The sequence below is a fragment of the Thalassophryne amazonica genome, chromosome 13 (genome assembly GCF_902500255.1).
Source record: "Thalassophryne amazonica chromosome 13, fThaAma1.1, whole genome shotgun sequence".
Classification (NCBI taxonomy): Eukaryota; Metazoa; Chordata; class Actinopteri; order Batrachoidiformes; family Batrachoididae; genus Thalassophryne; species Thalassophryne amazonica.
Window position 1 is genome coordinate 89,465,420 of NC_047115.1, and position 18,209 is coordinate 89,483,628.

General features: G+C 42.0%; 1 protein-coding gene across 1 annotated transcript in view; it reads left to right on the forward strand.

Moving 5' to 3' along the window:
* Positions 1-17,249, forward strand: part of LOC117523930 (hyaluronan-binding protein 2-like) — a 33,911-nt gene extending 16,662 nt beyond the window's left edge. Inside the window, exons 8-14 of the mRNA XM_034185552.1 lie at positions 155-252; positions 340-523; positions 710-964; positions 3,393-3,535; positions 5,362-5,496; positions 5,840-5,982; positions 16,518-17,249. Of these exons, the coding sequence (XP_034041443.1) occupies positions 155-252; positions 340-523; positions 710-964; positions 3,393-3,535; positions 5,362-5,496; positions 5,840-5,982; positions 16,518-16,685 (1,126 nt within the window). The 3' untranslated portion in view covers positions 16,686-17,249. The remainder of the gene's footprint in view (positions 1-154; positions 253-339; positions 524-709; positions 965-3,392; positions 3,536-5,361; positions 5,497-5,839; positions 5,983-16,517) is intronic.
* Positions 17,250-18,209: the final 960 nt, after the last annotated feature.

Consider the following 18,209-nt stretch of genomic DNA (forward strand, 5'->3'; position numbering starts at 1 on the left):
TCAATTTTGACTTTTTACCCCAGAATTAAGAGGGAAGTTGTTGCCACTAAAATAATTCTGCTAAACATCAAATAAATTGTAATTATTAGGCAGCTGATGGGTTGCAGACAGTATGCTGCAAAGAAAGCTCACTCAAGTATTCTGAATTACATAGAAACCCAGATGGAGACACAAGGCCCTGGTGCTTCATCAGAAGAGGTCGTAGGCTGTCGTGGGATTACTGTAATATAGCAGAATGCTCTGAGCCAACAGGTTGGCCTTTAACACCTCTTGCAAACTTTCTGAGTGCATCTGTAACCTGCACAGTTTTGTAATCCTATACACCATATGTGTTTTCAGATGTGATGCCAACTCATGCTGTCCCTCCTACACCTCAGCCCACCACTCCACAGCCAACGCCCTCTGTGCCACAGCCAAAGCCCACTGAGCCACAGCCAAAGCCCACAGAGCCACAGCCAAAACCCACGGAGCCACAGCCAAAGCCCACGGAGCCACAGCCAAAGCCCACGGAGCCACAGCCAAAGCCCACTGAGCCACAGCCAAAGCCCACAGAGCCACAGCCAAAACCCACGGAGCCACAGCCAAAGCCCACGGAGCCACAGCCAAAGCCCACGGAGCCACAGCCAAAGCCCACGGAGCCACAGCCAAAGCCCACGGAGCCACAGCCAAAACCTACAGAAGAAATCCAGCCAGTGCTTACCGAAAAAAGCCAACTACCAACAACCACTTCTGTTCCCGTCATCGTTCCCTTGACAACTGAAGCACCTTCAAAACAGTTTGCTACCTGTGGGATACCTCAGCCTAAGAGGAAGAGAATATTTCAAGGTTGGAAGGTTTCTCCTGGGAAGTTACCCTGGCAGGTGTCTGTACAAGTGAAAAACAAAGGCTCCTACCTTCCTTATGCACACATATGTGGAGGTGTTCTCATTGAGAGCTGCTGGGTCCTGACAGCGGGACACTGCCTGTAAGTATCATCTTGATGTTAAGAGGGCAATATCTTAAAGGTATATTATCATGGCAAAACATCTGCCTCTGAAAACTCCCACTGAAAATCTCAACATGTTCAGATCTGCCACTTGCAGCTCCATCTCCTGTTGTTTTGTTAGCAGTGATACAGCATAGCTGGTCTTGTAACCTTTCCCCCTTCATTCCATTCAGTGATATATTTCACAAATCACTCCAGCCACCTTTCTCCACCCACTCCACCCTGCCTGGACTCTCTTCTTCAGCTCTCTGCCACACTTTCCATAACTTTGGATAGTTGAGCCCAAGAATTTAAACTCATCTACCGTCACCACCTTTGCAACCATATTTTTGCAACCATACTATTCCTCTCAGTATTCAGTTTTGCCTATCCAGACTTTCATTCCCCTTGTCTCCAAAGTGAATCTTCACCTTTCAAGGCTCATCTTAACCTGTTCTCACTACAGCTCACAAATGTCATCTGCAAACATCACAGTCTATAGCAACTCATGTCTGATCTCATCTGTCAATCTGTCACTCACCACTGCAAACAAGAAATGACTCAGAGCCAATCCTTGGTGTAAGGCCCACCTTCACCTTCAAATCATCTGTCATTCCTACTGCGCATCTCACCGCTGTCTCACTGTCCTTTTACATATCCTGTACCACCCTCACATATGTCTCTGCCAATCCAGACTTCTATATGCAACACCACAACTCTTCTCTTGTCACCCTGTCATAAGCTGTCTCTAAATCTAAAAACACTCAATGTAACTCCTTCTGGCTTCCTCTGTACTTGTTCATCAGTATTCTCAGAGCAAACATTACATCTGTTGTGTGCTGTCTCTGCATTAAACCATATTGCTAATCACAGCTCTTCACCTATTTTCTAAGCCTAACTTCTACTACTCTTTCCCATAACTTCATGCTGTGGCTCACCAGCTTTATGCCTCTGTAGTTACTGCAGCTCTGCACATCCCCCTTGTTCTTAAAAATCTGAACCATCACACTTCTTCTTGACTCCTAAGGCATCCTCCTCCTTTATAAGATTTTGTAAAACAGTCTGGTTAGAGACTCCCACTGCCATCTCTCCTAAACATTTCTATGCCTCTAGTGGAATGTCATCTGGACCAACTGCCTTTCCACTCTTCATCCTCTTCATAGCTGCCCTCACTTCATCCTTACTAATCCCGGACCCTTACACTTCCCGAATTACTCTCTCTTCATCATTCAGCCTTTTCTCTCTCTCATTTTCTTCTTTCAACAGCTCCTCAAGTATACTTTACCACCCTAACTTCCTGCACATCCTTTCAGCTCAGTCCCTTTGTCTGGCCAATCGGTACATGTCCTTTTCTCCTTCCTTACTGTTCAACATCTTATACAGCTTGCTGTATGTCTTTTCCATAGCCTAACCACTTCTTTTTTTACCTTACGCTGCATCTCCTTGTACTCCTGTTGACTTTCTTCACCTCTGACTATCGCATTTCTTTTTTGCCAACCTCTTTCACCTTATACTTGTCTGAACATCTTGATCCACCAAGTCTTCTTGTCTTGCTTCCATGTCCAGATGTCACATCCAACACCTTCGTAGCTGTCTTTCTCACCACATCTGCAGTACTTTTCCCGTTCTACAAAATCATGTCATCTTTATCCGGTGCCTGTCTCAACAACTTCACATGACAGTCTTCCTCATTCAGCTTACATCATCTGATCCTTTGTTGAGCTCTCACTCTTTTCCTCTTCTTCACCTCTAATGTCATCCTACAAAAACCACCATCTCATACTAACTACATTCTCCCCTGCCACCATTTTATCATTTCCCATTTCTTTGAGCTTGCATCTCCTACAAAATGTCTGTCCCAGTGTGTACCTTCCTCCACTGTAATGTTACCCTGTGCTCCTCCCTTTTCTTAAAGTATGTATTCATCACACACATTTCCATCCTTTTTGCAAAGGCTGCTACCATATGCCCTTCTCCATTCCTCTGTGATACCATATCTACCCATTACTCCCACATCACTTCTGTTCCCTTCACCAACATGATTAAGCTAATGACACAATAGCAAAATGCACCATGGGCTGGACTCTCTCATTTCAGAATAGTTTAATCCGGCCTCTGCTGTCTCTGAAGACCAGATCTTCATAGGACATATCGTTAGATGTATGCAAACATGACAGTGAATGTATGGACAGACATCACATCTCCTGTTTAAGTTACAATACTCACATTTAGCTGATTATGCAGTGTAATGTTAAGAAAAACTGACCATAAAACATTAGTTTCTTTACTGATAGAAATTTGAATTTGTGCATGGTATGACAAATGTGTTTTTTTTAAACCGAATATGTGGATATGTGGGGAAGAGGAGCCCATTTTTCACAAATTGACAGGATTTTTATTGTATTGTTTTGTTTGTGTTTGAACACAGGGAACCAGACAAGGACATGCAAGTGGTCCTGGGGGAAATGACACTGTTTTCACAAGAACCCACAAAACAAATCCTGCACGTTGAAAAGGCCATTAGACATGAAAACTACAGAGAGACCCCTTCAACTGTTTACAATGACATAGGTGATCCTTTTGACTTTATCCTTCACTAAATCATTTTATTTTAATGACACTGATGTTCTGAGAAACATCAAGCTCCATAATTTATGATACAGTTGGGTTCATAATTATTTGGACATTGACAGCATTTTTAGAATTTTGTCTCTATGTATCACCACAATGGAGATGAAATGACAGACTAAAAATGTGGTTGAAGTGTAGACTTCCACATTAAATGTATATGGTTTAACAAAAATATTGCATTATTGATCTAAGACAACAGCCATTTTTTCTTCACAGTGCTTTAATTTTCAGATGGCAGAATGAATTGAACAAGCAAATATTTTGATGAAAATCCTTTGCGGTGTGCTCTGCTGGGATGAGGTCATCTGAATTCTTTTGGCCAGTGTTGGAATATTTAATTTCTTGAGAAGGACTTGGTTTACTTTGGTGGTATGTTTTTGTGTCATTGTCCATCTCCACAGTAAAGCTCAGTCAGAACAGTTTGGCAGCATTTGGCTGAATCTGGACAGATAGTTGTAGCCCTGTCTATTTCATCAGGAGTCCACCATGTTTGACACATCTCTTCCCATCAAAGTACATCTAAGTATGACTCAGGGCGACTCACAGCCCATATGAATGAACCACGAAACATCATGCTGATGGTGTCTTTAGAGCAAATGCTGAAACCGACTTCTTCTGAAACTTCTCTGTTCTCTCACGACGTCCTGGATCAATAGAGCCTGAAATGTGGAGGTTTTCAGCTTGAAACAAGCTGACGACGGCGGCTGAGAGCGCTGAGCGACGTCTCGCACTGTGGGAAGTCCTTAAAGCAACAGTATCACCTCAAAATCTCTCATCAGCCGTTAAAATTTTCACTGAAAACCAGCTTAATTTTTCGAACCATGTCCACTTCGATGTGTCTCACAGGTTTAGAAAACGTTTGATCAAACAAAGCGCCAGTCTCTCAGCAACTTCTCAGACAAAGGAATTCCGATGAGGGGCTGGACGACTCCTCCCACAAGGAGTGGTCACAGGCGAATGACGTCACCGACAGGCGTGGAAAAACTCACGCATGCGCACGAGTGTTCAAGCGTGTCTGACGTAAAAACATATGAATGAAATCCATATAGTTTTTGAAAAAAATAAAAAGGACCGTTACTTTATTGACAGCCCTCGTATATCTGTTACCAGGAAGAAAACAGAAACAATGACAAGAAAAAAAACTTCATGTGGAAATCACTGCCCAATTGGCAGGTAAGAAGGGTATATCACATGTGAAACAGACATGGAATGTGTTTGAGGCAAAGGACAGCAAAATATGGTTTTAAAACGTGCATGGTTGCATTGTGCGATAACAGAGGCTGAGTGATATTACTGTGTCAGCATTGAGCTTACTAAACAAAGGGAGAATGAAGTGAAATGGAGTCCACTGTTGATGATCTGTGTAAATTAAACTATGTTTGCTGCTGTGCTACATGCTGGTCAGTGGGAGCATGCTATTGAACCTTAACACTGTAGTTCAGGCCATGGAAAAAACTGGTTGATGGGTCTCAAGATAACTTGTAGAACAGAGGGACTATGTATAAAATGGCTGCAATTTTTAAATGGTTAATGTGATATTTTAGTTATACTCCTTGAACAGTGGTAGTCAACACCACAAGCACAGCTTGACTACTTCATTTCCAATCTACTATGGTGGTGTATAGAGACAAAATTGTGAAAAAGACAAAGTTCCACTGTCCAAATACTGATGTATCCAACTGGATCTTGGTAATATTGCATGGAACAAGGCAATGTAACTCACAGCTGAGCAGCTCAAGACATTGTCCTTTTGTGCACTCTTAAAGCTTTGTTGAAGCTGAAAGGTACTAACGGCGTTTGTGCCAATGAGACCCAGTACGTAAAGACGGCCTGCCTGCCTGATGCCCAGCTGCCTGATGGGACGGATTGTAAAATTTCAGGATGGGGAGTAACTGAGAATTGTAAGGCTGCTTCCATCTTATCAACATCATTTTATTCCCTTGCAATATTTGGGAAAAAGTCTGAAAATTGTGCTACAAATTCTTCATATAATTATGAAGTAATTTCAACATTAAATTATTGAATATTATTATTGTCTAAAGTAAAATTCAACTGATATTTATTAATGCTCATGATTATTTTACCATAATTCAAAAAAACAAAAACAAAAACGTGTAATCAGAGTTAGGTGGTTGAAATTATGTTTCTTGTAAGGAATCGTGCAAAATATGTCATTAATTTTATTCCACCTTTCCTACATTATTTGCTGTGTTCAAAATTTTCCCCATATTGCTCTTGCTGCAGCTTCTTTTGGTTCCATCACTGCTCAAGCTGACGTAACACTGATTAACCAGGAGAAGTGCTCTGAAAAGAACATTTATGGATCATCTCTGGACTCAAGCATGTTCTGTGCAGGCCACCTCCAGGGAGGAGCTGATGCCTGCCAGGTTAGTTGAACAGTTTCCTGAGCTCATACCCAGTGCCCATGACCCTGCAAGATTTCCATCAATCCACATGTCATAGGTCAGTGGGGTGTTTCAGTCAACAAAACAACTGGCTGACACCAGATTTAGTGTATCTGTTGCAGGTCCAGAAGAGTGGCTGAGGGTCCCTGAGAACTCCCTCTTCTGTCTCATCCATGTTTCACATGAGTTCAAAAACTTTTTGGTGGTAGAGATGGTTTGAGAAACTAGCAGCATTCACAGAGAGCAGTGATACGAACCACCCAGTCAGACCAGCGCGCAACAACTTGGACAAAATTACTGTATAAGTCTTATATAGATCTTGAGGCACTTTGGTACTGGTCCTTATTTGGGCCACATTTGCTAAAATCCCAGATAAGTGCAAACTACATGGGCCATCCATATGTTGGTGCATTGGGATGGAAACAGTTTTGCAGGGGTGATAGCAGGCAGTATGTGACATTGCCAGCAGTAGATAAAAGAGGATTTTGTGTGTGTTAATGGCAATAAGAGCAAAATGGTTCAAGGCTCCTCTTTATCCAGATCTAATATACATGGAAGACAACTCAGGCCTTGAAAAATTGCATATTTAACCAATTCATCTAAATACTGGACTTCCAATCACGATTTCTCCAACGTTTGTCCAATTTATTTTAAAAACCGCTACCATTCGGAGCCGTTTCATATTGTAAATGACAAGTTCCTCAAATCCAGACAGAACCTTCTTTAAGTCATTCTGTTGTCTTCTAATCAGGAGTACAATCAGTCTGTGTCTTGTGCTACGTTACACATAACTCTAACACATAACTGCATTCGCATGTTGACAAAAAAAGAAAAAAAAAGAAAACAAAAACAATCTTCTATTTCAAACATTCAGCTCCTGGTCCATCCGTGGCACTCAGACAAACAGCTGAACATTCATGATGCACGGAACACATCGCAACTACCTACCAACACGCAAAAATACTGTGGACAGAACAAGAACCTAATGTGTAAACAGGAGATCACTTTTATGTGTTTGTTTGTTTGTTTAATTGCTGCTGTTCATGCTTTGCGCACAGCCGTGACGTCCCACACAGGTACTTCTGTTTTTGGTCTACCTATATATATATATATATATATATATATATATATATATATATATATATATATATAAACATTTGTCTGCCTGACCAAGTTTCCACACACTGCAACAGGGATTTTGGTCCACTCCTCCATACAGATCTTCTCCAAATCTTTCAGGTTTGGAGTTTCAGCTCCCTCCAAAGATTTTCTATTGAGTTCAGGTCTGGAGACGGCCAGGCCACTCCAGGACCTTGAAATGCTTCTTACGGAGCCCCTCCTTAGTTGCCCTGGCTGTGTGTTTGCGGTCATTGTCATGCTGGAAGACCCAGCCATGACCCATCTTCAATGCTCTTACTGAGGGAAGGAGGTTGTTTGCCAAAATCTTGCCATACATGACCCCATCCATCCTCCCTTCAAGCGTGTAAAGCTGGTCCAGTGTGCCGCGACCAGGACAAAAACCACACTGCTCCTCCTGAATCCGAGGTTCGACTATCGGTCGAATTCTCCTCTCCAGTACTCTGGAATAGACCTTACCGGGGAGGCTGAGGAGTGTGATCCCCCTATAGTTGGAACACACCCTCCGGTCCCCCTTCTTAAACAGAGGGACCACCACTCCGGTCTGCCAATCCAGAGGCACTGTCCCCGATCGCCACGCAATGTTGCAGAGGCGTGTCAGCCAAGACAGTCCCACAACATCCAGAGACTTAAGGTACTCAGGACGGAGTTCATCCACCCCAGGAGCCTTGCCACCGAGGAGCTTTCTAACCACCTCGGTGACTTCGGCCTGGGTAATGATGAGTCTGTCTCTGAGTCCCCAGTCTCTGCTTCCTCCTCGGAAGACGTGATGATGGGATTGAGGAGATCCTTGAAGTACTCCTTCCACTGCCCGACAACATCCCCAGTCAGGGTCAACAGCTCCCCACCCGCACGTAAACAGTGCTGTTGGAGAGCTGCTTCCACCCCCTGAGGTGTCGGACGGTTTGCCAGAATCTCTTCGAGGCCGACCAATAGTCCTCCTCCATGGCCTCCCCGAACTCCTCCCAGACCCGAGTTTTTGCCTCTGCGACGCACGGGCTGCGGCACGCTTGGGCCTGCCGGTACCTGTCAGCTGCCTCTGGGGTCCCACCTACCAACAAAGATAAGTAGGACTCCTTCTTCAGCTTGAAGGCATCCCTTACTGCCGGTGTCCACCACCGGGTTCGGGGATTGCCGCCGCGACAGGCACCAGAGACCTTGCGACCACAGCTATGAGCGGCCGCATCGACAATGGAGGTGGAGAACATGGTCCACTCTGACTCCATGTCTCCAACCTCCCCCAGGATCTGGGAGAAGCTCACCTGGAGGTGGGAGTTGAAGACCTCACTGACACAGGGTTCCGCCAGTCGTTCCCAGCAGACCCTCACGATATGTTTGGGCCTGCCAGGTCTGTCCGGCTTCCTCCCCTCCCAGCAGATCCAGCTCACCACAAGGTGGTGCTCGGTCGACAGCTCTGCCCCTCTCTTCACCCGAGTGTCCAAGACACGTGGCCGAAGGTCAGATGATACGACTACAAAGTCGATCATCGACCTCCGGCTCAGGGTGTCCTGGTGCCACGTGCACTTATGGACACCCTTGTGCTCGAACATGGTGTTCTTGATGGACAAACAGTGACTAGCACAATCAATCAATCAATCAATTTTATTTATATAGTGCCAAATCACAACAAACAGTTGCCCCAAGGCGCTTTATATTGTAAGGCAAGGCCATACAATAATTACGTAAAAACCCCAACTGTCAAAATGACCCCTGTGAGCAGCACTTGAAGACAGTGGGAAGGAAAAACTCCCTTTTAACAGGAAGAAACCTCCAGCAGAACCAGGCTCAGGGAGGGGCAGTCTTCTGCTGGGACTGGTTGGGGCTGAGGGAGAGAACCAGGAAAAAGACATGCTGTGGAGGGGAGCAGAGACTACAACAACTGAACACCACTCGGGTTCAGATCGGGGAGGCCGTGCTTCCCGATCACCCCTCTCCAGGTCTCACTGTCACCGCCCACGTGGGCATTGAAATACCCCAGGAGAACAATGGAGTCCCCAGTCGGAGTACTATCTAGTACCTCTCCCAGGGACTCCAGGCAGGTCAGGTACTCTGCACTGCCGCTCGGCCCGTAGGCCAAGACAACGGTGAGAGACCTGTCCCCAGCCCGAAGGCGTTCACCGGAGTGAACTCCAACACATGGCGACTGAGCTGGGGAGCAATAAGCAATGCAACCCCAGCTCTCCGCCTCTCCCGTGGGCGACACCAGAAAAATGAAGCATCCAGCCCCTCTCCAGGAGTTGAGTACCAGAGCCCAAGCTATACGTGGAGGCTAGCCTGACTATCTCTAGTCGGTATCTCTCAAGCTCCCGCACAAGCTCAGGCTCCTTCCCCCCAGCGAGGTGGACAATTCCACGTCCCAACAGCCAGGGGCTGTGAGCATGGACTGGGACACCGGGCCACCCGCCCTCGACTGCCACCCAATCCTCTCTGCACCCGACCCCCATGGCCCCCTCTGCAGGTGGTGAACCCACAGGAGGGCGGGCCCACGTCGCTCTTTCGGGCTGAGCCCGGCCAGGCCCCATGGGCTAAGGCCCGACCACCAGGCGCTCGCGCGCGAGCCCAAACCCCAGGCCTGGCTCCAGGGTGGGGCCCCGGCTCTGCCATACCGGGCGACATCTTGGTCCTTGATTTTTTACTGGTCATGGAGGTTCCGAACTGCCCTTAGTCTGACCCGTCACCTAGGACCTGTTTGCCTTGGGAGACCCTACAGGGAGCACAAAGCCCCCAACAACATAGCTCCTAGGATCATCCAGCTCCGCAAACTCCCCCACCACGATAAGGTGGCAGCTAGAGGGGGAGAAAAACCGTCGTGAGACAGGTTAGTTTTACCCTACTGATGATGTGTTGTTTCAAAAGTAATCCTGCTCAGTATGAGAGGAACCGCAGATTCAGACATTTGGTGTATGTGCTTGGCTGAGGAGCCAATGGTGCAAAGCTACCATCTGTGGGATTATGACTGAACGCCTCTAAGTCAGAATCCTGCCTAGACGAAGCGATACCGAAGCGCCGTGGATTTTCGGTTGGCCCCTGATAGCTGGGGGGGGGTGGTGGTGGTGGTGGTGAGCAGAGCCGCCCATGACTGGACTGGGGCGTGGCCGAATATGTGGCCACCCCTCTCCTCCCACGCAACTCATGTTTGTGGAGACCCTGGTGCTAAATCACTTGCAGACGACCTGATGCAAATTCATTATTTAAAAATCATACAATGTGATTCTCTGGATTTTTTTAGATTCTGTCTTTCACAGTTGAAGTGTACCTACGATATAAATTACAGAACTCCCTATTCTTTGTAGGTGGGAAAACCTGCAAAACTGACAGGAGATCAAATACTACACACACACTAGGGTGGTCCATAAAAATGGTCAAAATTTTTTTTTCAAAAAACTTCAAGTCTCACCCTCTAAATTTGTTGTACCTAACATAAAAACACATCATGTACAATTTCATAAAACTCTAATAATTTTTACTGGTAGCACACAGCCCTTAAAGATTTTGCTGGCAATAACTGTCATATAGTATGGTCATTTCCAGATATTTCCAATTATTTCTGTCAGTTTAATATTGATATGTCAGGACAGAAATTATGGCAATACATTGGAAAATCAAATCTTTTCATATCCCATAAAATATTTAACACTAAAACATGAATTGTGAGATGCAGTTCTTCTCGTACATGTATCATGCTCCTACAATACCTACATACTGGGGTAGCGAAGATTTTGTAACAATCAAACATTGCATTTTCATTTTATTGATGAAATACTGTTTCATTATTGATAAATTTAAATAAGTCTATGCTTTATATATTTCCACATATATTTTGATCTAGCTCCAAACAATAATATTCTTTATGCCTTGCAGTACTTAATATTCAAAAATGTATGAATCAGCACAAGAACCAATTATACAGCTGTGTAACATAAGAGAACATCCTTTACATGATAATGATATTTAAGTTGCTTGCATCATGACCAAGACTTGCTGCCGTTTCAGTCAGAATATAGGTGGCACTTCTGTCTGTTGTTTTGGTCCTATCCAATGTTGCTGCAAGTCCTGGTGTTACAACAGCTTTAATTTTACTGGCTTTTTGTGGCACTGGCATAACAAATTCTTCATCTGGACTTTCTGTGTTCTCTTCACTCTGGCATTTATTTCCTCTAGGCTGGACTATTGTAATTCAATATTATCAGGTTGTCCTAAAAGTTCCCTGAAAAGCCTTCAGTTAATTCAAAATGCTGCAGCTAGAGTACTGACAGGGACTAGAAGGAGAGAGCATATCTCACCCATATTGGCTTCTCTTCATTGGCTTCCTGTTAATTCTAGAATAGAATTTAAAATTCTTCTTCTTACTTATAAGGTTTTGAATAATCAGGTCCCATCTTATCTTAGGGACCTCATAGTACCATATCACCCCAATAGAGCGCTTCGCTCTCAGACTGCAGGCTTACTTGTAGTTCCTAGGGTTGTAAGAGTAGAATGGGAGGCAGAGCCTTCAGCTTTCAGGCTCCTCTCCTGTGGAACCAGCTCCCAATTCAGATCAGGGAGACAGACACCCTCTCTACTTTTAAGATTAGGCTTAAACTTTCCTTTTTGCTAAAGCTTATAGTTAGGGCTGGATCAGGTGACCCTGAACCATCCCTTAGTTATGCTGCTATAGACTTAGACTGCTGGGGGGTTCCATGATGCACTGAGTGTTTCTTTCTCTTTTGCTCTGTATGCACCACTCTGCATTTAATCATTAGTGATTGATCTCTGCTCCCCTCCACAGGCATGTCTTTTCCTGGTTCTCTCCCTCAGCCCCAACCAGGTCCCAGCAGAAGACTGCCCCTCCCTGAGCCTGGTTCTGCTGGAGGTTTCTTCCTGTTAAAAGGGAGTTTTTCCTTCCCACTGTCGCCAAGTACTTGCTCACAGGGGGTCGTTTTGACCATTGGGGTTTTTACGTAATTATTGTATGGCTTTTGCCTTACAATATAAAGCGCCTTGGGGCAACTGTTTGTTGTGATTTGGCGCTATATAAATAAAATTGATTTGATTTGATTTGATTAAGCTCTCATATCTACAATACACTGACTGTATGGTTCCAAATATAAGACTTTCTTGGAAATACAAATGCTTGTTTCCCAGGACTGAATTAACCCACCTTACTAGTTTACATTACTGCATGATGGTGTTAGATATATTTCTGTGTCTAATTATGGTTTGGTATGTGCATGTAGAACTGGATTTAACCAGTTTGTACCACTCAGGATAAAGAGAGTTAGGTTACAATTCTAAATCATATGTCTCACGTTATTGCGCGGGCCTGGGGCAGGGGGATGGACCTCCCTTTTATGCTCATGGGCAGGGGCGTCGGACTTGGGGGGGGGGGGGGGGGGGTAAAGGATACTATGTACCCAGGGCCCAGAGCATGGGGGGGGGGGGGGGGGGGGGCACAAAAAACTGGCATTAATATACATTTTTGTGTTGCATGTTATTAATGTCTATACAATTCATGTTGTAAAAGAATATAATTAGAATGAATATATAAATGTTGCGAAACATAATTCTGCTCGAACAATAATATTGAAAGATCTCTGAGGGCCCTTCCAACCCCTGCACAGTTGTACAATGGTTTAGTCCAGGCGCACAGGCGACCCCCCCCCCACACACACACATCCCAAACGGGATCTGACAGAAAGAGGAGGTGTTTAGTAGAGCTGAAACAACTAATCGATTTAATCGATTATTAAAATAGTTGTCAACTAATTTAGTCATCAATTAGTTGTTAAATAACTGTTTTACTGCAAATGTTTTGTTTCTTCCATATAAATCAATTGTTTCTGCAGTGCGGCTTTTCTTTGAACCTTGAACCAATCTTCGATCGGGTGCTTTGTTGATTCAGTGTTTTATTTCGCTTAATCTTAATTTTTCCCCACTAAAACCCCAAAAAGCATATGTCTGTGAGTAACATTTACCTTTTTATGTTAATCTGACCTGTTATGGTCTTCTGAAACAGTTGACAGATGTATTTTATAACTTAAAAACGGGACCGATGCTAACGCGTTAGCATGTCTATGGCATTTTCAATTTTAAAGTTAGCATTAAGCTGTTGCAGCTGTCAGCACATTTGTTTTCTGTATAATAATTCATGGCTCAGCGTTTGTTGTCGTAGAAGAGTCAAATGTATTCCAAATTGTAATATTTTATTCATTTATTTGTATTTATATATCAATAATAATAATAATAATAATAATAATAATAATAATAGAAACAACAACAATAATAGTAATAATAACTAATAATGCCACAATACAGTTTTAGAGAAGCGGAGAAAAAGAATCTGATAAAACAAAACAGAAAAGATTAAACCAACTAACAATGAACATAAATAAATATAGAAATAACTGTTTCCTGTGAACACCTAGTGACTCTTAAACCTCCACTTCATCCCTGTTTTATTTAAGTTTAATGACAATTTGTTTCGGCCAAACCACATCTAAGCTGTGTTTTTACACAAGAAAAAAATAAAATGCAGTAAACTGCACATTTGTGTCTTTTTTCATGAAAATATCTTATTAAATATAACATATTACACTTTCGTCAGGCCTTTAAAATACTTTTGTGGACTCTTGCTGTAATATGTTGTCAGTGGTTGAGACAGTTGCTGTAGGCATCTAAACCGGATGGAAATCTCTTTCTGGTGTGTCGGTGATGTATGTATGTGCAAATTAAAACACTACTCCAGGTATGTTTTTGATGAGAATATAACAGAACTTTGTTACAAGGTCAAACGTTGATGTTGTGTGATAAAGGCCTTTTAATAAAAACTCACTTAAAGAAATAATGGCAAAAATCACATTTAAGTAAAAACAAACAAAATGATTAATCGAAAAAATAATCGACCGATGAACTGATTAGTAAAATAATCATTAGTTGCAGCCCTAATGTTTAGGCTGAAATAAAATATGTCTTTCCTAAAAAATCAAAGTCCAGATTTCAAAAAAGAAGAGAAAAAAGGACAGGGAAAGAAAACTAAATGAGGGAAAGCAGCTGCTAACCAAACTCTTTGAAAAGAGAGGTGAGCTTGAAAGCTAGCTGTATTGAGTTGGGGGGTCTGGGGGACCAAATTGCACCAATTTCTAGAAAAATGGTGCAATTTGGTGCATTCCTGTGCATTTTTAACAGACCCCCAACCCAATATTGCTCCCCCAACTTTATAAAGGGTTCTGACTCCCAGGTGTGATCTAAGGTAGACATGATTTAGACGTGGTTTGAGTATGCATTACAAATTTGGTGTTTGCTTTAATAAAAAGAACATAACAGTGGGGGGGTCTTCAATATGGCTAGTACTTAGGTCCCAGAATTTGGTGCTACGCCCCTGCTCACGGGGGCCAATAAGAGAAGGACTTTGCGAAATAAGGTCCACCTTTGTTACGCATATGTAATCCTGTATAAAAACTGCTTGTATCCATTGTCCGGGGTTCTGTAAGAAGTGGATCTTGTCTGTAAGAGAAGTTCTTGCAGGGCACAGGGCTGATTATTTTTGCTGTGACTTTGATTAAATTTAAAAGTGTGGAATAGTTTGAGTTTGTGCTTTGTAAGGAGCAGTATTACAGAAAGAACTGGGGGGAAAAATAACAATGTAGAGACACAGTAAATGTGTAAGTTGCCAACAACTGAGGAGAAGTTATGATGCCCACTTTAAGATCTTGGTGATAAATGCAGGAGAATCAAACAACTCTCAGGCAGTGAACAAATATGGTCTGAATCAGTGGTTTTCAAACTGTGAGGCCTTCAGGGGGGCACAAGGGATGAGTATCAAGAATCTTTAAGAAATGATTAGATCCATCGACATCAATAGCCTTTTTGCTTAACGATTGTCGCTTCTGAAAACCAGCAAAGCAATGAATCAACTAAGCAGTGGGTTGGAGCACTGCTTCGTTGGTTCAAGCTTCAAGAAGAGACACTGCAGAAGTGGTGGCTTACAGACCCCCTGCAGGGTCTGCAATCAATGTAAAGAAATGATCATTTTCCCGATAAAACACCCTCAAAAACAACGGCCTCTTTGAAGGACCGATAAGGGAATTTCATATTTATTTACTTTAAGACTCAATAAAATGTTGTTCTGTAAAGCCTACTTTTAGTACACAGAAAATTCACAGAAGGTATTGATAAGGGAATTTTTAAGGAATTGGATCGATAAGTGGAATCGATATTGGCATTGATATAGATGGAATCTTATCAGTACCCATCCGTGAAGTTAAATTAATATTATTTATGTTAAAATGTGTTAGTTATGCCAAAGATGTTTAAAAACACACAGATGTTTAATTTTTTTTTTTTTTACAAAACAATATTTAAAATATGACAAAAGGTAAAAATAGAAGAATAGAAAGTTCTTTAAAAACACATGTTTAAAATGTTTACAAAAGACTGTAAAATGTGTAAATGCATAGGCAGTTCCTTAAAAATGCACAAATACTTTAAAAATGTGTTTAAGATGTGTAAAAGAATGAAATGATACATACGAAGATGTTGAAATTGTGTGTATGTGTGTCGGGGGGCAGCTATTCATTTGTTTGTTGAGGGGGAGCTCACTCTCCCACACTGAAAATGTTAGATGTTCAGTGCTATTTAATTTCAATTTATTTAGTTTATATAACACCAAATAACAGCAAAGCTGCTTCAAGGCGCTCCACACAAGTAAGGTCTAACCTTATCAACCCCTACAGCAAACACACAGGTGACAGTGGTAAGGAAAAAACTATTTTTTTTTTTGGCCAAAAAAAGTCCATCTTACAAATGGAAACAGACTCTTATAGTGGTAGTTAAAGCGGTGTTGTGCCACTATGTAGTTGAAAAAATAAACGAGGGTCTGTCTATAAAATCTGCTTTTATCGGAATTATTTTGAAATTAAACAATTTTCTTCATAAAAAGAAGTTATTGTTATTTTATTGATTCATATACTGATGGATGGTCACACAAGACCAAAAACAATACACAAGATCCTGGTTTTCCCAGTTTTTCTAGATCATCCTAAAAGTGGGAAAATGTTGCTTCAGAGTCCAACTCAACTCTTTCACAAGTTTATGATAAATGATTTGTATCTTTTTGTGTAATCCTGTTGTAACAACAGTCAGTCAAAAGATACAGGCAAAACAATCTGTGTTTAGATTGTAAATGTGGTAAAATGGGTCTCTGCTTATTGGTAGCCACATGACTGTAAAGGAACCATTTATTTGTTACTTATATTACCTACATGGTGCAGTACTGTGCTCCCCAAAGATGGTCTTTGTTTGTCAGATTACCTCGTGAATTGAGAAGCACAAACTTGTTTTAAGAAACAAGCTCATCTAGCAGACAGAACATTTAAGATTTTTTTTGTTTTCTTTCATTTCAGGGTGACTCTGGTGGACCACTGACTTGTATGCAGAATAATGTGCATGTTGTCTATGGTTTGGTGAGCTGGGGAGATGAATGCGGGAAAGCAAACAAGCCTGGAGTCTATACACGGGTCACTCAGTTCCACAACTGGATCAAGTCAAAGATTCAAGAAACATCTGCATAGGGCAGCTTTGTAATGTAGAAGCATGTCTGTCAGTCTATGCAATGTTATGAATGGAGATAAACAAAAAAAAAAAAAACGATGTAGGCTTTGTACCTGGTATTATGCATTCCAGGTATGAACTAACTGACCAAAGACACTCATGTGACACTCGTACGTTGTTCTGTCAATCACTACCTGTCAGTGGTGATGACAGTTTACTGGGTTCACCACCACAGAAGCACCAAAAACCTGCACAAACTGATGTATTTCTGTTGTTTTGCTCAGAATTTGTAGTGTTACAGTGGGCCACGTCAGTGGTTCAGAGTGAAGTTTAACATCGGGCCCTCAACAAATTAACTCAAGAAAAGAAAGTGTCTAAAAAGAAACCCTTCTCTGTAGATTTACCATTACTGAAGAATTATCACATCCACTTGAACTGCAGATTGTTACTGGTTTAAGGATTTTGTGCAGTTGGCCATTGTGTCTCATTGTCCCATTTTGAAGACTGAAATCTTCACTCCCCTAACTGTCTTGGCAATTCTTTCACATTTGATACACAGAATAAAATGCTGTCACATGATTGTGTGAGCTCAAGGTGTCTGATGGGAGGTTTTCCTTTAATTAATCAAAGATGGCTTTTGACATCATCTTGGACTGTCTTGTACTAAAGCTGAATCAGTCCATGTGCTTTGATGGTCCCAGAATTTGGTCAAAGGTTGGACACCACTCCTGCCCTTCCAAAAAGCATTCGAATAAATCAAATAATAGCAATCTAATCCCGATTTATATCACTTTTGGTATCATTTCCTACTTTTTGTTGACCAGAAACTCTAAAGTATTTCACTGCTTGAGTGCACCAGAGTGCACCTCAGAGCATGTTGTAGCAAAAAAATGAAAATCAATCATTTACAGTTATTGAACTTTGGACTTTGGTCACACATGGTGTCAACAAGCTGTGGCAAGTAGAATTATTATGATCCAAAATGGAATTAAATTAAATTAAATTAAATTGTACTGGACCTCACCTGCAGGTCACCAAAATAATTAATTTCAATACTTAATTATTTGGAATGAATTTTAATTACCTTGAAGCTATCTGGGCACCACCTATGTTTTTAAAGCCATAGGAACTTTAATTTAAATATTATTAATTCATCAGTCAGTCTCCAACATTAATTAGTCTGAAATCATTAATCAGTCTCAAATCTGAAAGTCGGAACTTCTACAATACGATTGAGCAACACTGGTTCCACCTGAACACAGTATCCACGGCAGGAATATTTACATTTTATTTACAAATATACAAGGAGATAAACAGGTTATTGGCATTTTGAGTATATGAACAGTGATTAAATTTTTATTATGATTAAAGTTTTATTATGGACACATTTGTTACTCATGAGACATTGAAAATTGAAGCAGCAAAAGAAGTTTAAGGAATCACGTGCATAAATCTGATTGGAATTTAGTGATGAATTTTGAAGACAATTATTATTAATATTATCAAACAACACTGTATGAAGCCACCTTGAACCATGTAACAAA